The sequence below is a fragment of the Mixophyes fleayi genome, chromosome 6 (assembly GCF_038048845.1).
Source record: "Mixophyes fleayi isolate aMixFle1 chromosome 6, aMixFle1.hap1, whole genome shotgun sequence".
Classification (NCBI taxonomy): Eukaryota; Metazoa; Chordata; class Amphibia; order Anura; family Limnodynastidae; genus Mixophyes; species Mixophyes fleayi.
In genome coordinates, this window is record NC_134407.1 from 221,672,895 (window position 1) to 221,700,095 (window position 27,201).

Here is a 27,201-nt window from a genome sequence, read left to right on the forward strand (position 1 = left end):
CTCTCTCCCCCTCCCCCCTAGAATGTAAGCTCTTGTGGGCAGGGTCCCCTCTACCATAAGTCTGGTGTTGTCCATGTCATGTCCGATGCGATTTGGTATGTTAATTACATCCATGCACTGTTATTCTGGTCAATTTAACCTATGTACATGCTATGATGCATGTTGGTTCATGTATGTCAGTACTATGGAATGTATGGGGCCATACAAATAAACAATGACTATGATGAAGTGCGTATAACAGGACTGCACACTGTGTACAGAACACCAGACCGTATAATAGGCCCACAGACTGCTCTTCTGCTCAACGGGAGGTTTCTGCCCTCCCTGAGCTCACCATGTATTATAGGACCCCAGAGCGTGTGCAGGACAGGAACCTTGGGAATGTATATCCCAGTGTGTGTATATATGACAGGACCCCAGTGTGTGTATATATGACAGGACCCCAGTGTATATATGACAGGACCCCAGTGTGTATATGACAGGACCCAAGTGTGTGTATATATAACAGGACCCCAGTGTGTGTATATATGACAGGACCCCAGTGTGTGTATATATGACAGGACCCCAGTGTATATATGACAGGACCCCAGTGTGTATATGACAGGACCCAAGTGTGTGTATATATAACAGGACCCCAGTGTGTGTATATATGACAGGACCCCAGTGTGTGTATATATGACAGGACCCCAATGTGTATATATGACAGGACACCAGTGTATATATGACAGGACACCAGTGTGTGTATATATGACAGGACCCCAGTGTGTGTATATATGACAGGACCCCAGTGTATATATGACAGGACCCCAGTGTGTATATATGACAGGACTCCAGTGTGTGTATATATGACAGGACCCCAGTGTGTATATATGACAGGACCCCAGTGTGTGTATATATGACAGGACTCCAGTGTGTGTATATATGACAGGACCCCAGTGTGTGTATATATGACAGGACCCCAGTGTGTGTATATATGACAGGACCCCAGTGTGTGTATATATAACAGGACCCCAGTGTGTGCATATATAACAGGACACAGTGTATATATAACAGGACACAGTATATAACAGGACACAGTATATATATAACAGGACACAGTATAATATATATATATATATATATATATATATATATATATATATATATATATATATATATATACATATATATATATATACTGTGTCCTGTTATATATATATATATATATATGTATATATATATATATATATATATATATATATAACAGGGCACAGTATATATATATAACAGGACACAGTATATATATATATAAGGACACAGTATATATATATAACAGGACACAGTATATATATAACAGTGACACAGTATATATATATATATAAGGACACAGTATATATATATAACAGGACACAGTATATATATAACAGGACACAGTATATATATATATATATAAGGACACAGTATATATATATAACAGGACACAGTATATATATATAACAGGACACAGTATATATATATAACAGGACATTACCAGGACCCGGGGTCTAGGACAGAACGTTCTATTAGTACATAGACCATGTCACGTGATCTACTCTCAGGGGGCGGGGTCACTTACACAGCGGCTGTCACTGCTCTCATCGGACCACAACTCCCAGCAGGCCCCGCGGCCCCGGTGGACCGCAGAACCCGGAAGCGGCTTGGAACACAGAACCCGGAAGCGGCTTGGAACGCAGAACCCGGAAGTTAACTATCTGCCTCTGATGACTTCCGTTCCCGGTGTGTTCCGGAGGCAGCAGCGGCTCCAGGTCAGTGGCGGCTTCTTCATCCCCAGTGACAGCCTGGTGTCACATGAGCAGCAGGGGAGTCACATGATCTTATTACCCCCCAATCCCAGGGCCCCCTGTCCCTGTATTATGTGTGTACCAGTGTGGGGGGGCTATATACCTGTGTACCCCTGACTTCCTGTATTATGTGTGTACCAGTGTGGGGGCTATATACCTGTGTACCCCTGACTTCCTGTATTATGTGTGTACCAGTGTGGGGGGCTATATACCTGTGTACCCCTGACTTCCTGTATTATGTGTGTACCAGTGTGGGGGGCTATATACCTGTGTACCCCTGACTTCCTGTATTATGTGTGTACCAGTGTGGGGGGGCTATATACCTGTGTACCCTGACTTCCTGTATTATGTGTGTACCAGTGTGGGGGCTATATACCTGTGTACCCCTGACTTCCTGTACTATGTGTGTACCAGTGTGGGGGGCTATATACCTGTGTACCCCTGACTTCCTGTATTATGTGTGTACCAGTGTGGGGGCTATATACCTGTGTACCCCTGACTTCCTGTACTATGTGTGTACCAGTGTGGGGGCTATATACCTGTGTACCCCTGACTTCCTGTATTATGTGTGTACCAGTGTGGGGGGCTATATACCTGTGTACCCCTGACTTCCTGTATTATGTGTGTACCAGTGTGGGGGCTATATACCTGTGTACCCCTGACCTTCCTGTATTATGTGTGTACCAGTGTGGGGGGCTATGTACCTGTGTACCCCTGACTTCCTGTACTATGTGTGTACCAGTGTGGGGGGCTATATACCTGTGTACCCCTGACTTCCTGTATTATGTGTCTACCAGTGTGGGGGGCTATATACCTGTGTACCCCTGACTTCCTGTATTATGTGTGTACCAGTGTGGGGGGCTATATACCTGTGTACCCCTGACTTCCTGTATTATGTGTGTACCAGTGTGGGGGGCTATGTACCTGTGTACCCCTGACTTCCTGTACTATGTGTGTACCAGTGTGGGGGGCTATATACCTGTGTACCCCTGACTTCCTGTATTATGTGTCTACCAGTGTGGGGGGCTATATACCTGTGTACCCCTGACTTCCTGTATTATGTGTGTACCAGTGTGGGGGCTATATACCTGTGTACCCCTGACTTCCTGTATTATGTGTGTACCAGTGTGGGGGCTATATAACTGTGTACCCCTGACTTCCTGTATTATGTGTACCAGTGTGGGGGCTATATACCTGTGTACCCCTGACTTCCTGTATTATGTGTGTACCAGTGTGGGGGCTATATACCTGTGTACCCCTGACTTCCTGTATTATGTGTGTACCAGTGTGGGGGCTATATACCTGTGTACCCCTGACTTCCTGTATTATGTGTGTACCAGTGTGGGGGCTATATACCTGTGTACCCCTAACTTCCTGTATTATGTGTACCAGTGTGGGGGCTATATACCTGTGTACCCCTGACTTCCTGTATTATGTGTGTACCAGTGTGGGGGGCTATATACCTGTGTACCCCTGACTTCCTGTATTATGTGTGTACCAGTGTGGGGGCTATATACCTGTGTACCCCTGACTTCCTGTATTATGTGTGTACCAGTGTGGGGGCTATATACCTGTGTACCCCTGACTTCCTGTATTATGTGTGTACCAGTGTGGGGGGCTATATACCTGTGTACCCCTGACTTCCTGTATTATGTGTGTACCAGTGTGGGGGGCTATATACCTGTGTACCCCTGACTTCCTGTATTATGTGTGTACCAGTGTGGGGGCTATATACCTGTGTACCCCTGACTTCCTGTATTATGTGTGTACCAGTGTGGGGGCTATATACCTGTGTACCCCTGACTTCCTGTATTATGTGTGTACCAGTGTGGGGGCTATATACCTGTGTACCCCTGACTTCCTGTATTATGTGTGTACCAGTGTGGGGGCTATATACCTGTGTACCCCTGACTTCCTGTATTATGTGTCTACCAGTGTGGGGGGCTATATACCTGTGTACCCCTGACTTCCTGTATTATGTGTGTACCAGTGTGGGGGCTATATAACTGTGTACCCCTGACTTCCTGTATTATGTGTGTACCAGTGTGGGGGCTATATACCTGTGTACCCCTGACTTCCTGTATTATGTGTGTACCAGTGTGGGGGCTATATACCTGTGTACCCCTGACTTCCTGTATTATGTGTGTACCAGTGTGGGGGCTATATACCTGTGTACCCCTGACTTCCTGTATTATGTGTGTACCAGTGTGGGGGCTATATACCTGTGTACCCCTGTCTTCCTGTATTATGTGTGTACCAGTGTGGGGGCTATATACCTGTGTACCCCTGACTTCCTGTATTATGTGTGTACCAGTGTGGGGAGCTGTGAGGATACCACCCTTAGCTGGGATGGCAGTTATCCTCTGTGGGATTCAACTCACTTGGATAGACCAGAATATATCCAAAATAAGACTTTATTGCTACAGCACAACACCACAAGACATTCACAAGTTACAGGGTAAATGGCAGCATGTATCCTCCAGCAGCCTGTTGCAGTCAGTACTCCAAAGTTATAATCTCAATCTCTTTCAGAGTCTTTTGCTCCTGCAATATTACCACTATCTATTAGCTAGACAGTTACGGTGATGTCTTGCACACCAGAATCCTCCAAGCTAGAATAAATCTATTGGCATTCTGATCTCTTTATATTCTTGGGTGTATACAAAGGGAGTAGGATCAAATCCTTAATCCTCCCTCTTTCAGCAGGGGTCTATCAGTGGACACTTTAATTGTTAGACATACTGTCTCTGTTACCTTGATTATACAATGGAATGGTTTGACTGAATTAGCTATTTGGCTGGATACACTAAACAAAGGGTTACAATATAACATCAAGAAATGACACTTCATGCTTGTGCGAAACAATAAGACATTTGACACATTGTATATCCAGCATTACACAGTTTGAGTCTGTGATACATTTTGATACAATAACATTTATATTGATACATATTAATACATTTCCCAATGCTATTTCAGCCAGTATATTACTGTGAAGGCATATTGCATATCGTCTAGACGTTCTAACCTCATTACCTCTCAGATTACCAGCTAATTATCGTGGGCTGCAAGCTAGCTATGTCAAGTCACAAAGACATTGTTCTGATTACAAACCAGATCTAAGCAGCACCTCATAACAATGGACATTTGAGACAAATGGTAATTACGTTAGCTCACACAAGCAAAATGACTTCTGCTGTCCTGTTATTTGCAGACCATATAGCAATATTCTTGCTATTTCTAATACATACAATATTGCAGGTAATAGCAAGGGCAAAATGTACCTAATAACATGAAATAGTAATACACATAATACACCAATGCTCTGGTGTATATACATAGACTGGGCCAGCAATTAAAAAGTACATTAAACTGTGAGGAACGGGTGATGAATTAAAAGTCCTCAGTCCAGTAGCACCCAGTTTCCTCACATTCCTCCCCCACTTTTTAAACTTGAGCCCCAGTCTCTTCTGCTGCAGATTTTTATACTGTAGGTGATTCAGCAGTGAGTTTTTGAAAAGGTGGCAACCTAAGATAGCACCACATTGAAAGTCACTGAGTTTTTCAGTAAGACCGTTTTACTGCTAATGTGTGATTATGGAGATTGTATGGCTGTAGGCTTGAAATGAAACGTAAGGTGTGGTGAAGCCTTGCAAAAACTACAATAAAGCCTTGCCTTGTATATTATATATGTACGTATATAAAAAGAGATATAAGCCTAATGCAATGGACATTGTGAAACACAAGCTATAGAATCACAGGTGGGTTCTTAGAATGAGCGAGTCATCTATGCTCCTTATAGGAGTCTTCATGGGAAGAAAGGGTTGGTGGTAGCCAAGGACTGAGTTTAAATCTACTACCACTAAGTCCATACAGCTTCCATGAGTTATATGTTAAAAAAAAATCTTCTTCTCTATGGACTTTGGCTGTGACTTTCTCTGTTTCACAACCACAGGGGTTAAGAAGAAATTCTATGATGACGGTACAGTTAAGGATTATAGGAGCTTCCTTCAACTGGTTCACCATTAGGACCAGACACTACTTCTTTTATTTTGTCCACAGCTCATTCTACAATAACTCTATTTGCCAAATTACTTTAGAGTCTTTACAGTTACAGTCCAATTTACAAATATATCCTTCCCAGTCCCATTATTATCTGTTTCGGATGCTCCAAATCCATTCCTGAAAAAGATTTGCACCAAAGCTAAGAACTTAGGTCACTAGTAAGTTGGGTTCTCTAAGCAAAGATGCAATGAGGAGAATCTCCTTGAAGCTTCCACCGTTGCAGTCCTTCAATCCTCTTTAAAAAGTGGGAGGCACATATAGAAACCGTTATAATTCCTACACCGTTCACCTGATTTGGATGTAAATTCTGAAAAATAAAGCTGAAAGTCTGCAGTTAAAGCACATCTTGTTTATTTAATTTCAAATCCATTGTGGTGGTGTATAGAGCCCAAAATATGAGAATTGTGTCGATGTCCCAATATTTATGGACTTGACTGTATATTGATTGAGGCTTGTTATGAGATAAGCCATTACCTGCTAAGTTCAGAACTACCTCCAGCTGGAATATATTAATAGATAATAACTTTTTATTATACACTATCATGTGCCTTGAACAAGAAGAATATTTCCCCTTCCCCCTGAACTCCGGAGAAGGAATGATCTTCATGTGCTCACCAGCAATTTGTAGCCCAGTCATATTCTGTCCAGATTAATAAGCTATGGCAGACAACACCCCTGGTATGATTGACTATTCTTGGTCAGACACCCATCAAGATTGGTGCTGATTTAAAGTACTTAATTGAATTTATGGTAGAGGTAGGGCAGGCTGTAGATTTATATAAAGAGCACATGTTTCGGTGCTCTGTCACTCGCATCTGGACACTGCTGATTAGGGGACATGGCTCCTGTTGGACTGGTCTAGGATCGTGCCTGCTGCTCCGCTTGTGAAAGTCTTTGTGGATCTTGTTGCTTTGTAACCCTGAAAAGCAGGAAGACATTGGTCTTGGTCCCTGCCCAGGCGTCAGAGGAGGGAACAATGCGGCCCAGGGACCTGGACAGTGCGCCAAGGGAAACACTGGTTATAACCACCTTAGGGTCCCTTTGGGTAGGGTTGCTCAGTAGGTTCTCTGTGCAGTGGACCCCTTGGTATTTGTTACCAGCATTTATTGTTCTTGTTTATGTATATGTAATATATAATGTGCATTTGTATCTTTCCAGCTTCATACTACAATTGAATCTGGAAAAATCCTTTAATAACCCTGTAAACCCTCTATTAAACCATTGAAATCTGTTTTTCTTTACCGTCAGTAAAGTGTATGATCTGTGAGCACACACTTGACTGATACTCCCTTTATTTGAACGCAGTACAACTATTGAGTTACTTACAAAATTAGAATTATTTTTTTTATTAACCTACAATTAAAGTTGTTTTAAAATTGTACTTCTGAAATCCAAATGATGTTGTCTATCATGTCTATGGGAAGCAATAATCGTCAGTCTTCTTTTTTTTTTTTTTTTGGAAAGATGAGGTTGGAATTTGGTTCCATTAATGTGATGTAAATCATATGTACAGATGAACAAAGATTGAGGGACAAAAGGAATAGGTCTCTCTAAAGTAATGTCTTATGGGACCATTTGAGTCTTGGACAGGTAAGTTACAAAAGGTTATATGAGAGGAGGAGGTCATTGTTGTGTAAGTCACTCTTATCACATGAGTCTAAATTCCTTGTGTGACTTTGATAAGTGAATCTCACTATTTCAATGTGTAGAAGATTTCCAGGTTTTTCTAATCTTTAAAGAATCTGTAAATTAAACTGTAAGAGGGCGGGTGTTTCAATTCAGTCAGCTGAACACTTGAAGTCAAGCTGAAGATGGGACCTATCTCACTATGGGGTATCAGTGTTTCCCCAACAGGGCTTTGTATTGAAATCTTGTAGGACAGTGGGAGGAGAGGCTGGGGTAGGAAATTAATGAAAGGTGATTGGAATAAATTATCACTTTTAATTTAATGGTCCTTTAAAAATTCCTATCAGGTTAATTGATTGTAGTCATAGCAAAGTATGATAATAGATTGCAGTTGAAAAGGAGATTCTCTAAACGGCTGGATGCTGTAGACTTGTTTTATCTATTAATAGTAGGTGTTTTAGTATTTCTACCCACTGAGATGTTTCTTTTGTTTTTACATATTTACTAGTTTATCTGTTGTTTATGATGTTGCAGTTGTGAAGACAGCCGGTGAGTGTGTGACTCTGTGTCTGGAAGATTGAGCTGGATCCCCATCGCGGTGCCTCCACCTGACTCATTGATACAGGAGAGAGGCCATAACCAGAAGATTCTGGAGCTGCTCACCAACAAGATCATTCAGCTGCTGACTCATGGGTGCGATTGATGATGGAGAATCACCAGCCCCTCACATTACTGGGTAACAGGAGGTGTAATCACTGTCCTGTTTGAGTAAATAGCATGTGATCACCACATATGTAATTGTCACACATACACAACAAGATTTAGCTGTGCAGAATCGTGTGTGGTCACGCAAGTACAGAGAAATAACAATCGTTTAAATCACACAGAATGAACTTCAGTGTAACAAAGTGTGTGTGAGAATCTGCTCTATTAGTACCAGATACCTGTTGGTTGTGTAACTGAATATATACGAGAATAACTACAAAGTGGGTAGATCGGATAATATCAATAAATTGATTGTACAAGGTTACAGTTAGCGCGCTGATGAACGGGCACCCAGAAAAGCCTGAACAGCGGCAACATTAATCTGCTGGAGCAATAAAATAACACAGTGATTACAGAGAGAATTTGCTGTGCTCATAATTATTTAAGTGAACGAGGACAGAGAATGATACAAAGTGACAGCTTGTTCAGATTCTGTAGACATGTAAAATATTTTAGCTAGCCAAAGTAAATAACATATCTACATAGATATATTTGGATGGGAATATAATAAAATAGGACCGACTAATAAAGATTTTTAACAGTTTATTGCACATGATAAACATTATTTGATCACATTTTGTAACTGTTTTTAAAATATTGCACATCATATTTGAGAACAGTAGGAAGTATGAATACATTTTGATAATAAGTATAATTAATTAGTATAATTTTTTAGGATAGACTTTAGAGTGTCCCATATTCTGAATACTTTTCCTTTTTTTTGTTTGCATCTACCTTCTTAAGCCTTTCAAGGGGTGTAGACAGACAAAGTGGTAAGAGGACCCTGCCTCTAAGCTCACAGTCTATAGGGAAGTAGCAATGTATATATATTCCCCTACAGAATCCTCTTTAAGCTCCTCACTCTTACATACAAGGCCCTCGCCAACTCCACTGCACCCTACATCTCCACCCTCCTCTCTATTCATGCTCCATCCCGTCCCCTCCGATCTGCCAATGACCGTCGCCTCTCTTCCCCCCTTATCACCTCCTCCCATGCGCGTATCCAAGACTTCACCCGCGCTGCCCCCCTCCACTGGAACAAGCTCCCTCTCTCCATCAGAACTTGCCCTAATCTGTCCAGTTTAAAACGGGCTTTAAAAACTCACCTTTTTCTTAAAGCCTTTCAGTCTCCCACTTAACTTCCTACCTTTTCTTCTGCCTCTTCCCCCTCACTCCCCTTCCCTCATAGTTATCCTCCGTTCCTCCTTCACCTCCCTCCCTCCCCGTGTCTCTCTGTCTGTCTACCCCACCCCTTAGATTGTACGCTCCTTTGAGCAGGGTCATCTCTCCTCCTGTCTCCACCACTCTGCTCTCCAGCTATCAGCTCTCCTCCTCGAGGACCCTCTTTCCCCCCCCCCCCCCATCTCGCTCCCTCTGGGAGTTTCCCTGTCACCCGTGCCCTCCCTTCTGGGCTCCGTCGTATGCGGACTCTCCCCTCCCCCTACCCTAGCGTTGAGCTCATTGAGTTACTGTGATTATTGTTTACTGTACTGTGCTGTCTCACCTTGTATTGTAATTTTGTTTGTCCCTGTACGGCGCCACGGACACCTAGTGGCGCCCTATAAAAATTAATAATAATAATATATATAAGTAGTGTAACTTATACTTTCCATTTTTGAGCTCACCTCAACCTCAGACATCAGAAACCCATTTTTCAAGGCTGCAGGTGTCTCCGCTCATCCATTGACCTAGATTATCCTCGATGACCAGTTCTTTGCCCAAGTAACAATCAAGTTCTTCTGTACCTGCTACCGCTCTGTGTACTCTGGAGACCAGTTACCCTTGCCAAAGTGTATCTTATCTCTTGCATATCAGTACTGCATGCCCAGACTACATCTTATTGTTTACTCTGCTGTTATATCTGCCGTTAGTGAGATGCCTACTGGTGCTAGCTGGGTCTGTGACCTGTGAATACTGGTGGGTCTATGGGACTCTCCAATAGTGTACAACCAATATAGTCCGCGTCATACACTAACAGCAACCTGGGTTCACATTGGTTTAACTATTGCACTAATACAAAAGAAGAAATGTGGTATTGACAATAAAGTTTTACAGTAACAGTCTAACCATGTTGCATTTCTTTCCAACAGACTTACCTGAAGAAGGTACAACGTTATACTCAACTCTTCACATTAAAGAAGAATCAGTTTCATGTGACGGAGGAAACCTCACAGACATTGACATTTATACACCCACAGATCATACACAATATACATCTACTCATATTAAGGAGGAATCAGTGTCATGTGAAGAAGAAGAAGAAGATCTTACAGATACTGACAGTTGCACACCCACAGATATTACACAATTAGAATATATCTGTGTTAAAATTAAGGATGAATCTAACTCAAGTGGAGACGGAAATCTTTCAGAATCTGAGCTGTATACACATAACACATCAGCTAATACTGATCCGTTCTACACAGGGGACCCTAACACACAAACAGCAACAGACCCCACAGATATGTTGTATAACTGTACTGAGTGCCATACATGGTTTAACAGTAACTTGGATCTTATTGAACACCAGATGCTACACACTGAAAGAAGTCTAAGTTGCCATGAATGTGGAAAGCATTTCTCTTATAAATCTCAGCTGGTTTTACATGAGCGAAGTCACACAGGAGAAAAGCCATTTTCTTGTCCTGAATGTGGGAAATGTTTTGCTAGCAAGTCAAATCTTGGTGACCATCAAAAAATTCATGAAGGAGGCAGACATTTTCCTTGCACTCAATGCGGGAAGGCCTTCACTACTAGAGTCAATCTTGTCACACATGTAAGAATCCACACCGGAGAGAAACCGTTTTCTTGCACTGAATGTGGTAGATGTTTTACTAGTAAATCAAATTTTAACACTCATCAGAAATATCACACTGGAGAGAAGCCATTTTGTTGTACTGAATGTGGAAAATGTTTTGTCGTCAAGTCAAAGCTTGATAGACATCAAAGGAACCACACAGGAGAGAAACCGTATTTGTGCACTGAATGTGGTAAATGTTTCTCCAGTCTGTCAAATCTTAACACCCACCTCAAGTATCACACAGAAGATAAACCATTTTGCTGTTCTGAATGTGGCAAGTGTTTCTTTATGAAATCACGGCTTCTTAGACACCAGAAATGTCACACAGGAGAGAAGCCGTTTTCATGTGCTGAATGTGGGAAACGTTTTACTACTAATTCAGACCTTGTTAGACACCAGACAGTTCACACAGGAAAAAAGTTGCCTTGTTCTGAATGCGGAAAATGCTTTACCAACAACTCAGGCCTCGTTAGGCATCAGAGAGTCCATACAGGAGAGAAACCATTTTCATGCTCAGAATGTGACAAAACCTTTATTAGTAAGACCACCCTGGTTCAACACCAGAGAATTCACACTGGAGTGAAACCATATTCTTGTTCTGTTTGCCAAGCCAGTTTTAAAACTCCTACTAACCTGGTTCTACATCAAAGGATTCACACTGGAGAAAAGCCATTTCTGTGTTCGGAATGTGGTAAATGTTTTCTGAGTAAATCTTATTTAGTTAAACATCAGAGAATTCACACAGGAGAGAAACCATTTCCCTGCACTATCTGTGGAAGATGTTTTAGACAGAAAAGCACCTTGTATAAACATGTACAAACTCATAGGTAGAACCCTTAATTGTAATGAGGCGAAGACTTTATTTTTATCCATTCTTCCATACAGGTTACAGGTGGATGTGCAGGATATGGTGTAGCCAAACATTTGAATGTTAATGGCAACACAGTGTTTAGGGGATGTTGGCCAATGTGTAACCTATGTTAGCATCAGAATATTAACAGTAGCACAGAGAAAAACGATGTAGTTCTTCTGGTACATTGCCAACTCTCCCTGAATGTCAGGGAGACTCCCTGAAATAGGGGTGATCTCTCTCACTCCCTGAAGAGTCTGGCATTCTCCCAGATGCTGAGCCAGTACAAGACGTGGTTGGCTACGCCATCTGTGGCATGATGACACAGATCAGAAATTGTGTCCTATGTCCATGTATTGATGCCTATGGAGGGGGCCATTTTCATGGAGACCAAGATTAAATCAAAGACTGACAGGTTAGACACCATGACTTCAGTAATGGAGACAGAAATGTAAAAGACCCTTCACTCTCTAGAGATTCATTAGCTGCTTTTCTTTACCGCATAGTTGCCTACTCTCCTGGAGACCCGGGAGACTCGCGCATTTCTGGGAGACCCCCCTGGGCTCCCGGGAGTGCAGAGCAACCTCCCGGTTCTCGCCCCCGCAATAGATAAAGGGGGGGGCTTAATGACACAAATATTGTCATCTTAGCCCCGCCCCCAGCTGTAATTGCCCAAAATTGTGACAATCGTTTAGGGGCGGGGCCAAAATGTGATTCCTCAAGCCCTGCCCCCACACACCCACCTCCCCCGGGACTTCCCTGAAGCCTACGAGGAAAAGTTGGCAAGTATAGTATGTTGGTGCAAGAATACTGTGAGTCGGTGTGTTAAATGAGTTTCCTACATCCAATTTGTAGTTGAGATCCTCCAAGGACAAAGAACACCTAGAATGCTTGCTCATCCTTATATACACTAGAGCAGGGGTCAGGGAACTTTTTTACCTTTTACCCCCAAATATATTTAGATACGCTGACGTTACCCCCTTGATTTGAAAGGAAGAAAATCACATATCAATTTTTGGAATTCAAAATGTTATTGAATCTATTCAAAATTTCTTTGAAAGCTTCAACTTCAAAACTTCAGGTTTTGGAGAAATGATGTTGCTTCATTTTTGATACGAGAGCATTAATATTGGGACATTTTGATGTCAGAGCAATTTGCATACAGTCTTCAGCGTCCAATCGATTTCTCTGCTTTGTTTTTATGTTCGTTAGAGTGGAAAATCCTTGTTCGCAAAGGTAGGTTGTTATAAAAGGCAGCAACTTTTTGACTGCCTCCTCATGTACAATGAATGCCTTTGCAGCTGTTGACATCCAAAAATATGACAGATCTGCTTTGTTTTCAAATGCAATACGTGCTTCATTATTGCATCGAAGCTCAAGAAGTGCCTCTGCCAACCCTTGAGGCTCTTCTGGTACAACAGCAATGTCACATTTAAAGGGGTCTTCAATCCAACTGACAGCATGTGAATCGGCAGCATTACCCCCAGGAATTTCTTTTTCACCCCATTTGGGGTAATTTACCCCTGTTCCCTGACCACTGCACTAGAGGAAAGCACCATCCTTTTCTTAACTCATCTTAAGTGTTCTAATTCAGAGTATATAATTTCATATAACAATACTGTTTCATTCTAGTTTGCAAGCATACTCGAATACACAGATCATTCACTTGATAACCCCGGTTTCTAAGACCCAATGTGCACAGAGGGCCCAAATGACTCTATCCCGCTTTTATTTGTGGGTTTTGACAAATGGGGAGAAGAGGGCCCAAAACAGTATCTTACCTTGGGCCACAAAGGGTCTTAATCAGGCTATGCTGTGATATGCAGCACCACAACACAGGAAATAAATGTGTTAAGAAACCTCTGGTTTGTTTTGTGAATTTAATAACGCGATCAACACAATTCTCTTTTTATTGGACAGGTAACAAATATCTTGAAATAGGTGTAAATGTATTGTATATTATACCATATTTTCTGTGTAACTCTCAATGTACAATTAAATGTGCATGCACTTTACGGAAAGAACAATATGATTGTCCATATGAAAAGTGTGATTGTTAGTGTATTATTTTCACAATTGCACTTTGTATGGTGCGACTCTGGTTCCACTTAGTACCTTTTGTAGACAGCAAAAAATTAATGTTTTGTTCTTCACTGTGTGTACTCTAATCAGGGTACAATTAATCAAGGAGGGTTGTAGCTAATAGCCATCCAGTATTTATTAGAAAAGTCCACTGGTGGTAGATTTATTCTTTGGGTCAGTAACTATCTCCGCACAATACACAAGTAAAGCTAATACCCTCAATGATATTAAAGACACAAAGAGAGGCATTTATAAAAACGTGTGCAGAGGACAATGGCAACCAATCAGATGCTTTCATTTTCCAATCTGCCCAATAAAAACGATAGAATGGTATTGGTTGATATAGATAATGCTACCTTTTGTCTCTGACTGCTTCCTGTTAGTCAGGGTAGCAGAGGGAGAATATTTAATTCCCATAAAGGACATCTGTATTGCAAGAAGCTCCCGATTTATGGTTGGAACATTCATAACAAAGAACTTCCTCTGCTAAACCAGAGTCTCAGCTCAACTACTTAAAGGCTAACTCCACCCAAATTTAGTAGTGTTGTTTTGAGTGGATTAAGAGTTAATAACTGAATGAATACTGACCAGCTCTGCTCAGGCTGCTGGATCCGCTGGGGTCTTCAGTAGCTCCATGCCACACTTCACTACTAGTCTTAGCCCATTTTGACACAAGCTGAGGGATTGTTGATGTCGCCTTTGAACTTCCTATCCACCTGGGGGGATAGAAGCATCAAAGGGAGGAGCATCGACAACTGCTTGTCTAGTTTCAAACAGGCCACATCAAGTGTGGTGTGGGACCATTGGAGTCAGAGAGGACCCCAGTGGATACAGAGAACAGAACACAGTCAGTAAGCACTAAGGGCTAGATTTACTAAGCTGCGGGTTTGAAAAAGTGGGGATGTTGCCTATGGCAACCAATCAGATTCTAGCTGTCATTTTGTAGAAGGTACTAAATAAATGAAAGCTAGAATCTGATTGGTTGCTATAGGCAACATCCCCAATTTTTTAAACCCGCAGCTTAGTAAATCTAGCCCTAAGTCTTTGTACTCCACACAAATGTACATTTTTAGAAATAGGGGTTGTCACCTTTACACACTAGAAGCATCTGTTTTGTGAGCTGTACAAGTATGCACCCTAACAGTCTTCTAGGAACTGGTGATGTCACTGGGGCATTCATTGAGGAAATATTCCCAAGACCCAACTTATATTAATGTGTTACTAGTTCCTAAAAAATTGATATGTTATATTCTCATGAATATTAGTTCAGACTACAAAATTGCTGCTTCCACTGTGTAGGTGAGAAGTCCACTTTTTCACCTTAAAGCAAAACTATTGTGGAAAATTGAAAAACTAGCATTAGCTGTAATACAGCAAAAATATCCACTGTTCAGTTTGGTCATAGATTTGTGTCACGTTATGAGATCAGAGCACCATTGTGAAACCAGTAAAGTTCAGCAGTAGGTTGGGGTTGGATAGTTAAAGCTGACTAGAAGACATTACCATCCAATTACATACCAACCCGTCACATGAGCTGTGACATCACCATCCAGTCACTGCACATTAGGACATGGCACCAGATATGGCTCTATATATATTACATGGCACCAAATATGGTTCTGTATATATTACATGGCACCAGATATGGCTCTGTATATATTACATGGCACCAGATATGGCTCTGTATTTATTACATGGCAGCAAATATGGTTCTATATATATATTAGATGGCATCAGATATGGCTCTGTATTTATTACATGGCACCAGATATGGCTCTATATATTACATGGCACCAGATATGGCTCTATATATATTACATGGCACCAAATATGGTTCTGTATATATTACATGGCACCAGATATGGCTCTATATATATATTACATGGCACCAGATATCATTCTATATATATTACATGGCAGCAGATATGGTTCTGTATATTACATGGCACCAGATATGGCTCTGTATATTATTACATGGCACCAGATATGGCTCTATATATTATTACATGGCACCAGATATGGCTCTGTATAATACATGGCACCAGATATGGCCCTATATATATTACATGGCACTAGATATTGCTCTGTATATTATTGCATGGCACCAGATATGGCTCTGTATATTACATGGCACCAGATATGGCTCTGTATATTATTAAATGGCACTAGATATGGCTCTATATATTATTACATGGCACCAGATATGGCTCTGTATAATACATGGCACCAGATATGGCCCTATATATATTACATGCCACTAGATATGGCTCTGTATATTATTACATGGCACCAGATGTGGCTCTGTATTTATTACATGGCACCAGATATGGTTCTATATATATTAGATGGCATCAGATATGGCTCTGTATTTATTACATGGCACCAGATATGGTTCTATATATATATTAGATGGCATCAGATATGGCTCTGTATTTATTACATGGCACCAGATATGGCTCTATATATTACATGGCACCAGATATGGCTCTATATATATTACATGGCAGCAGATATGGTTCTGTATATTACATGGCACCAGATATGGCTCTGTATATTATTACATGGCACCAGATATGGCTCTATATATTATTACATGGCACCAGATATGGCTCTGTATAATACATGGCACCAGATATGGCCCTATATATATTACATGGCACTAGATATTGCTCTGTATATTATTGCATGGCACCAGATATGGCTCTGTATATTACATGGCACCAGATATGGCTCTGTATATTATTAAATGGCACTAGATATGGCTCTATATATTATTACATGGCACCAGATATGGCTCTGTATAATACATGGCACCAGATATGGCCCTATATATATTACATGCCACTAGATATGGCTCTGTATATTATTACATGGCACCAGATGTGGCTCTATATATATTACATGGCTCCAGATATGGCTTTATATATTACATGACACCAGATCATCTACCCTTCCTTTTACCGCAGTGGTCACTGGAATCTGATGTCTACTCTATGGAATACATGACAGCTATTGTAAATAAATCCGCAAAACCGTTCTACAGGAATTGTGAACCCCGGGGGCGATCCACAAAAATATCCACTTACCTTTGGCCCCTTTATTTCACTTTATAAATTCCTCTTCTCTTTCACCACTTGCTGGACTCATTTTTTAGTCCCTGGACTTCCCACCGCCCTCCCCCTCCCCAATTTTCCTTTTTTCCCCTATAAAAACCCTTGTTAACAATTCCATAGTTGATCTATTTTTTTCTGGAGAATTTTGGGGTTTTTCCCCTTGTGTTCACTTCTGCTATTTGCACAAGTTTATATTTGATTGATTCTGGGGATTTTTTGGTATTGTAATTGTTTTTTGATTGTTCGACCTTGAATAAAATAAACATTTCAAAATAATAGGAATAATTTCACTCTGCGCCGTCAGTTGATTTTGTTTCAGCCCACTATTTTTTTCATATGTTGCTTGGGTACATCCCATTCTTTATGGCTGCCATGAAATTGATAAATAAGTGAATTATTACCCGTTGTGAGGATACCACCCTTAGCTGGGATGGCAGTTACCCTCTGTGGATTCACCTCACTTGGGTAGACCAGAATATATCCAAAATAAGACTATTACGACAGCACAACACCACAAGACGTTCACGAGATACAGGGTAAATGGTAGCATGTATCCTCCAGCAGCCTCTTGCAATCAGCACTCCAAAGTAATAATCTCTGTCTCTTTCTGAGTCTTATCCTCCCGCAATATTACCACTACCGATTAGCAAAACAGTTATGGTGTCGCCCAGCCTGGGATACTGGCTCACACCAACCCTGTCCTGGTAGGGTTTCCTCCAGCGGCACCATGATGCCTGGCCCAGAGTCCTTTTCGCTGATGTCTTGTTCACCAGGATCCTCCAAACTACAATAGCTCCCTTGACATTCTGCTTTCCCTATATTCCTCCCTGTATACACAGGAAGTAGGGTCAAATGTCTCAAACCTCCCCCTTACAGCAGGGGCACTTTAGCTGCTAGACATACTGTCCCTGTTACCTTGATTATACAATAGAATTGCTTAACTCAATTAGCTGTTTTGGCTGGATACACTAAACATGGGGTTACAATATTACAGCAGGGAATGACACTGCACTCTTACATGAAACAATAAGACTTTTGACACATTGTATCAGCAGTGTTACGCCATCTGAATCTGTGATACATTTTGATACAGTAACATTGATATCGATACATTTCCCAAAGCTATTTCAGGCAGTATATTACTGTGAAGGCACATTGCATATCATTTAGAAGGTCTAACCTCATTACCTCTCAGATTGACGTAGCTAATTAACATGGGCTGCCAGCTTGTTAACTCAGACATTGTATTGTATAGTGCCTGTAACTACTTCTTCTTATGGATTATATTTGTACGTGTTGTTTTAGCCTAGTACAAATTACAATAATATAAGTGTGTGTAGTAGCAGAGATACTTCAACATGATTTGATCAGTGGCATGCACACAGATGGGTAGGAGCAGATACAGATCCTACATACACAGATACCAAAGCAATAGTTACAGCCTATGCAGCTCTGTCTGGTCACTGACTGCTGGTGGGATGGAGGATAAACTGACATGGACAAATTAAACTAAATATTTGAAATGATAGCACAGCATTAACAACAGAAAATGGCTCTGGTTAGTTATAAACATAAATGTAGTATATTTTGGTTTTTGGTTCAGTTCATCTTCCCGCCACGTCAGGCATTTATAGATACACAGAGGGCTCAGTATCTATAACTACATTCTTTATTTATACCCATCCATAAGGGGAAGAGTTCGGTCTGGAATATTCTGACTTACTGAGTATGGGCAGGAGTCTTATCGCTGAGAGGATATTAAATCTCACCCTGGAGATCATCTACCTGCTGACTGGGGAAGTGAGGAATTCTGGGAATGTCACAATGACATCATTTTTATGTCTACTCATAAAACAGTACTAGAGATGTGGGGGATTATTAGTATTATTATATTTTATGTATAATGCACCACAGGGCTTTCACCGCGCTGTACAAAAGGTGGTTAGAACCTAAAACAAAATGACAACGGGACATACAGATAAGAACAATGGGTAAAGATAAGCAGAATAATAAATGAATGCATGGAATTAACAGGACAAATCACATGGCACACAGAATTGATTGATCGTAAGTCAAAAGAGGGACAGAGAGGACCATGGAGAGTAAAGACATGAGTTAGAGGCCCCTGCCCGTAAGAGCTTACATTCTAAAGGGAGGGGACGAGAGACAATTGGGAAAAATAGGGGTCTGCCAGATACTGAAGCCATGATGGTACAGGGGCAAGTTGGTACAGAGTTGGGCAACGACCAGGATTCTGGGAATATCAGTCTTCTCTAGTAATAACAATACAGCCTGGTATGTTGAAGTCATTGCAGAATATCTCAGCACACATGTTGCAGTACATTGGCTACACTCATTGTCTACAAGGGAGATCGGTTGTGCATCATCCAAATTAATAGGGAAGTAGGAGGACAAAACGGGGGATGCCAATATTGATGAAAATATTTCTGGCTAGGGTGTGGAAGATGCAGTATAGCGACAAAGAGAAGGAGCCGCCTGCAAAACAAAGGCAAGCAGTTTGCAGAATATCCCAGGTACCAAGGTAGGACCAGTTAGAAAAGGCTGAGTAAAGAGACATGGAAGAACTTTAGGAGCCGCTGGGAGCAGAGTCCACCAATGAAGGAAAGCTACGCCATGAAGATTCAACTTCCAGGAATCAGTGGATTTGTCCACCATAGATCACCTTCCGCTGTGACAGATACATTATGTCCCCAGGGGCTGATGCAGAGTTGGACATATGCCAGTGCATGCCTAGAAACTGGGCACACACATATTTACCTATGCAAACTTATACAATTCTGGTACTTTCACCCAACTACGCCTAGAGAGGTGGGACGGGGGGAGGGAAGTGGCCGAGTACAGTAAAGGCTTATTGCGTAAATGCGGGTCATGCAGAAACACGTATGCTAGGAGACGTATCTTTTGCAAATACTCGGTGAGGTGCTTGCCTCTTAAGATGTGTACGGTGGAAATACACTATTTTCCCTCTATGCTCTTTATTAATGTATTCCCATTTTGCAGCCAACTCTGCAACAGCCCCTTAAACTACTGCACACAAAGGACCTGATCCATTGAGGACAGTAAGGGAAAGAAAGGAGTAAGTTTTCTCCTGGACAAACCATGTTACAATGCAAGGAGTACAAATTAGTTTATTATTTTGCACATAAGGAAAATCCTGGCTGCTTTACTTTCCTTAACCAATCAAGCCCAGAGACTTTGTTTTACCAGCCCGAAGTAGGATCACTGCCACACATGCTTCAGTGCGATGTCTCATTTGATGGAGATAGTAGAGCTTTCATACTGTAGTGGACCTTTCTCACTTATCTAGCGGAGTCTTATATCCTGGTTGTGAAAATAAAAAGCTTTGTAATGAAGGTTCACATTAAGGCAGTGGGTGGAGCAGACCTAGGTGAAAGAAAATGAATAAACCAGCCCTTCAACCCACTGTGTTAGGGCCCGCAACACCATCACCTCCCCAATACAGCCCTGCCTCCAGACACCTCCCCAATACAACCCTGCCACCCGACACCTCCCCAATACAAGCCTGGCTCCCGTCACCTCCCCAATACAACCCTGCCTCCATACACCAACCAATACAACCCTGCCACCCGACACCTCCCCAATACAAGCCTGGCTCCCGTCACCTCCCCAATACAACCCTGCCTCCATACACCAACCAATACAACCCTGCCACCCGACACCTCCCCAATACAAGCCTGGCTCCCGTCACCTCCCCAATACAACCCTGCCTCCATACACCAACCAATACAGCCCTGCCACCCGACACCTCCCCAATACAAGCCTGCCTCCAGACACCTCCCCAATACAACCCTGCCTCCATACACCAACCAATACAACCCTGCCACCCGACACCTCCCCAATACAAGCCTGGCTCCAGTCACCTCCCCCAATACAACCCTGCCTCCAGACACCTCCCCAATACAACCCTGCCTCCAGACACCTCCCCAATACAACCCTGCCTCCATACACCTCCCAATACAACCCTGCCACCCGACACCTCCCCAATATAACCTTGCCTCCCGTCACCTCCCCAATACAAGCCTGGCTCCCGTCACCTCCCCAATACAACCCTGCCTCCAGACACCTCCCCAATACAACCCTGCCTCCATACACCAACCAATACAGCCCTGCCACCCGACACCTCCCCAATAACCCCCTGCCTCCAGACCCTCCCCAATACAACCCTGCCTCCAGACACCTCCCCAATACAGCCCTGCCTCCAGACACCAACCAAAACAGCCCTGCCACCCGACACCTCCCCAATACAACCCTGCCTCCAGACACCTCCCCAATACAACCCTGCCTCCCGACACCTCCCCAATACAAGCCTGGCTCCCGTCACCTCCCCAATACAACCCTGCCTCCAGACACCTCCCCAATACAACCCTGCCTCCATACACCAACCAATACAGCCCTGCTACCCGACAAGTCCCCAATAACCCCCTGCCTCCAGACCCTCCCCAATACAACCCTGCCTCCAGACACCTCCCCAATACAGCCCTGCCTCCAGACACCAACCAATACAGCCCTGCCACCCGACACCTCCCCAATACAACCCTGCCTCCAGACACCTCCCCAATACAACCCTGCCTCCCGACACCTCCCCAATACAAGCCTGGCTCCCGTCACCTCCCCAATACAACCCTGCCTCCAGACACCTCCCCAATACAACCCTGCCTCCATACACCAACCAATACAGCCCTGCCACCCGACACCTCCCCAATAACCCCCTGCCTCCAGACCCTCCCCAATACAACCCTGCCTCCAGACACCTCCCCAATACAGCCCTGCCTCCAGACACCAACCAATACAGCCCTGCCACCCGACACCTCCCCAATACAACCCTGCCTCCAGACACCTCCCCAATGCAACCCTGCCTCCTTACACCAACCAATACAGCCCTGCCACCCGACACCCCCCAATACAGCCCTGCCTCCAGACACCTCCCCAATACAACCCTGCCTCCATACACCAACCAATACAGCCCTGCCACCCGACACCTCCCCAATACAACCCTGCCTCCTTACACCAACCAATACAGCCCTGCCACCCGACACCCCCCAATACAGCCCTGCCACCCGACACCTCCCCAATACAACCCTGCCTCCTTACACCAACCAATACAGCCCTGCCACCCGACACCCCCAATACAGCCCTGCCTCCAGACACCTCCCCAATACAGCCCTGCCACCCGACACCTCCCCAATACAACCCTGCCTCCTTACACCAACCAATACAGCCCTGCCACCCGACACCCCCCAATACAGCCCTGCCTCCAGACACCTCCCCAATACAGCCCTGCCTCCAGACACCTCCCAATACAGCCCTGCCACCCGACACCTCCCCAATACAACCCTGCCTCCAGACACCTCCCCAATGCAACCCTGCCTCCTTACACCAACCAATACAGCCCTGCTACCCGACACCCCCCAATACAGCCCTGCCTCCAGACACCTCCCCAATACAACCCTGCCTCCTTACACCAACAAATACAGCCCTGCCACCCGACACCCCCCAATACAGCCCTGCCTCCAGACACCTCCCCAATACAGCCCTGCCACCCGACACCTCCCCAATACAACCCTGCCTCCTTACACCAACCAATACAGCCCTGCCACCCGACACCCCCCAATACAGCCCTGCCTCCATACACCTCCCCAATACAACCCTGCCTCCATACACCTCCCCAATACAACCCTGCCTCCATACACCAACCAATACAGCCCTGCCTCCAGACACCTCCCCAATACAGCCCTGCCTCCAGACACCTCCCCAATACAACCCTGCCTCCATACACCAACCAATACAGTCCTGCCTCCAGACACCTCCCCAATACAGCCCTGCCTCCAGACACCTCCCCAATACAGCCCTGCCACCCGACACCTCCCCAATACAGCCCTGCCTCCAGACACCTCCCCAATACAGCCCTGCCTCCTTACACCAACCAATACAGCCCTGCCTCCAGACACCTCCCCAATACAGCCCTGCCTCCAGACTCTCCCCAATACAGCCCTGCCACCCGACACCCCCCAATACAACCCTGCCTCCAGACACCCCCCAATACAGCCCTGCCTCCAGACACCTCCCCAATACAACCCTGCCTCCAGACACCTCCCCAATACAGCCCTGCCTCCTTACACCAACCAATACAGCCCTGCCTCCAGACACCTCCCCAATACAGCCCTGCCTCCAGACTCTCCCCAATACAGCCCTGCCTCCAGACACCTCCCCAATACAGCCCTGCCTCCAGACTCTCCCCAATACAACCCTGCCTCCATACACCAACCAATACAACCCTGCCACCCGACACCTCCCCAATACAACCCTGCCTCCTTACACCAACCAATACAGCCCTGCCACCCGACACCCCCCAATACAGCCCTGCCTCCAGACACCTCCCCAATACAGCCCTGCCACCCGACACCTCCCCAATACAACCCTGCCTCCTTACACCAACCAATACAGCCCTGCCACCCGACACCCCCCAATACAGCCCTGCCTCCATACACCTCCCCAATACAACCCTGCCTCCATACACCTCCCCAATACAACCCTGCCTCCATACACCTCCCCAATACAACCCTGCCTCCATACACCAACCAATACAGCCCTGCCTCCAGACACCTCCCCAATACAGCCCTGCCTCCAGACACCTCCCCAATACAGCCCTGCCACCCGACACCTCCCCAATACAGCCCTGCCTCCTTACACCAACCAATACAGCCCTGCCACCCGACACCCCCCAACACAGCCCTGCCTCCAGACTCTCCCCAATACAGCCCTGCCTCCAGCCTCCAGACACCTCCCCAATACAGCCCTGCCTCCTTACACCAACCAATACAGCCCTGCCACCCGACACCCCCCAATACAGCCCTGCCTCCAGACACCCCCCAATACAGCCCTGCCTCCAGCCTCCTCCCCAATACAGCCCTGCCTCCTTACACCAACCAATACAGCCCTGCCACCCGACACCCCCCAATACAGCCCTGCCTCCAGCCTCCAGACACCTCCCCAATACAGCCCTGCCTCCTTACACCAACCAATACAGCCCTGCCACCCGACACCCCCCAATACAGCCCTGCCTCCTTACACCAACCAATACAGCCCTGCCACCCGACACCCCCCAATACAGCCCTGCCTCCTTACACCAACCAATACAACCCTGCCACCCGACACCCCCAATACAGCCCTGCCACCCGACACCCCCCAATACAGCCCTGCCTCCTTACACCCCCCAATACAGCCCTGCCTCCTTACACCCCCCAATACAGCCCTGCCACCCGACACCCCCCAATACAGCCCTGCCACCCGACACCCCCCAATACAGCCCTGCCTCCTTACACCAACCAATACAACCCTGCCACCCGACACCCCCCAATACAGCCCTGCCACCCGACACCCCCCAATACAGCCCTGCCTCCAGACACCTCCCCAATACAGCCCTGCCACCCGACACCTCCCCAATACAGCCCTGCCTCCTTACACCAACCAATACAGCCCTGCCACCCGACACCCCCCAACACAGCCCTGCCTCCAGACTCTCCCCAATACAGCCCTGCCTCCAGCCTCCAGACACCTCCCCAATACAGCCCTGCCTCCTTACACCAACCAATACAGCCCTGCCACCCGACACCCCCCAATACAGCCCTGCCTCCAGACACCCCCCAATACAGCCCTGCCTCCAGCCTCCTCCCCAATACAGCCCTGCCTCCTTACACCAACCAATACAGCCCTGCCACCCGACACCCCCCAATACAGCCCTGCCTCCAGCCTCCAGACACCTCCCCAATACAGCCCTGCCTCCTTACACCAACCAATACAGCCCTGCCACCCGACACCCCCCAATACAGCCCTGCCTCCTTACACCAACCAATACAGCCCTGCCACCCGACACCCCCCAATACAGCCCTGCCTCCTTACACCAACCAATACAACCCTGCCACCCGACACCCCCAATACAGCCCTGCCACCCGACACCCCCCAATACAGCCCTGCCTCCTTACACCCCCCAATACAGCCCTGCCTCCTTACACCCCCCAATACAGCCCTGCCACCCGACACCCCCCAATACAGCCCTGCCTCCAGCCTCCTCCCCAATACAGCCCTGCCTCCTTACACCAACCAATACAGCCCTGCCACCCGACACCCCCCAATACAGCCCTGCCTCCAGCCTCCAGACACCTCCCCAATACAGCCCTGCCTCCTTACACCAACCAATACAGCCCTGCCACCCGACACCCCCCAATACAGCCCTGCCTCCTTACACCAACCAATACAGCCCTGCCACCCGACACCCCCCAATACAGCCCTGCCTCCTTACACCAACCAATACAACCCTGCCACCCGACACCCCCAATACAGCCCTGCCACCCGACACCCCCCAATACAGCCCTGCCTCCTTACACCCCCCAATACAGCCCTGCCTCCTTACACCCCCCAATACAGCCCTGCCACCCGACACCCCCCAATACAGCCCTGCCACCCGACACCCCCCAATACAGCCCTGCCTCCTTACACCAACCAATACAACCCTGCCACCCGACACCCCCCAATACAGCCCTGCCACCCGACACCCCCCAATACAGCCCTGCCTCCAGCCTCCAGACACCTCCCCAATACAGCCCTGCCTCCTTACACCAACCAATACAGCCCTGCCACCCGACACCCCCCAATACAGCCCTGCCTCCAGCCTCCAGACACCTCCCCAATACAGCCCTGCCTCCTTACACCAACCAATACAGCCCTGCCACCCGACACCCCCCAATACAGCCCTGCCTCCTTACACCAACCAATACAGCCCTGCCACCCGACACCCCCCAATACAGCCCTGCCTCCTTACACCAACCAATACAACCCTGCCACCCGACACCCCCCAATACAGCCCTGCCACCCGACACCCCCCAATACAGCCCTGCCTCCTTACACCCCCCAATACAACCCTGCCTCCTTACACCAACCAATACAGCCCTGCCACCCGACACCCCCCAATACAGCCCTGCCTCCTTACACCCCCCAATACAGCCCTGCCTCCTTACACCAACCAATACAACCCTGCCACCCGACACCCCCCAATACAGCCCTGCCTCCTTACACCCCCCAATACAGCCCTGCCTCCTTACACCCCCCAATACAGCCCTGCCACCCGACACCCACCAATACAGCCCTGCCTCCTTACACCAACCAATACAACCCTGCCACCCGACACCCCCCAATACAGCCCTGCCACCCGACACCCCCCAATACAGCCCTGCCTCCTTACACCAACCAATACAGCCCTGCCACCCGACACCCCCCAATACAGCCCTGCCACCCGACACCCCCCAATACAGCCCTGCCTCCTTACACCCCCCAATACAGCCCTGCCACCCGACACCCCCCAATACAGCCCTGCCTCCTTACACCAACCAATACAACCCTGCCACCCGACACCCCCCAATACAGCCCTGCCTCCTTACACCCCCCAATACAGCCCTGCCTCCTTACACCCCCCAATACAGCTCTGCCACCCGACACCCCCCAATACAGCCCTGCCTCCTTACACCAACCAATACAACCCTGCCACCCGACACCCCCCAATACAGCCCTGCCACCCGACACCCCCCAATACAGCCCTGCCTCCTTACACCCCCCAATACAACCCTGCCTCCTTACACCAACCAATACAGCCCTGCCACCCGACACCCCCCAATACAGCCCTGCCTCCAGACCCCTCCCCAATACAGCCCTGCCTCCTTACACCCCCCAATACAGCCCTGCCTCCTTACACCCCCCAATACAGCCCTGCCTCCTTACACCTCCCCAATACAGCCCTGCCTCCTTACACCCCCCAATACAGCCCTGCCTCCTTACACCTCCCCAATACAGCCCTGCCTCCAGACACCCCCAATACAGCCCTGCCTCCAGACACCCCCAATACAGCCCTGCCTCCTTACACCCCCCAATACAGCCCTGCCTCCTTACACCCCCCAATACAGCCCTGCCACCCGACACCCCCCAATACAGCCCTGCCACCCGACACCCCCCAATACAGCCCTGCCACCCGACACCCCCCAATACAGC

General features: G+C 46.1%; 1 protein-coding gene across 1 annotated transcript in view; it reads left to right on the forward strand.

Annotated features, from left to right (window-relative positions):
- Positions 1–1,714: 1,714 nt before the first annotated feature.
- The window catches only part of LOC142095501 (uncharacterized), a 51,035-nt gene continuing 25,548 nt past the window's right edge, over positions 1,715–27,201 (forward strand). The window contains exons 1-4 of the mRNA XM_075178446.1: positions 1,715–1,784; positions 8,046–8,247; positions 10,367–11,903; positions 11,962–11,986. Coding sequence (XP_075034547.1) covers positions 8,214–8,247; positions 10,367–11,903; positions 11,962–11,986 — 1,596 coding nt within the window. The 5' untranslated portion in view covers positions 1,715–1,784; positions 8,046–8,213. The remainder of the gene's footprint in view (positions 1,785–8,045; positions 8,248–10,366; positions 11,904–11,961; positions 11,987–27,201) is intronic.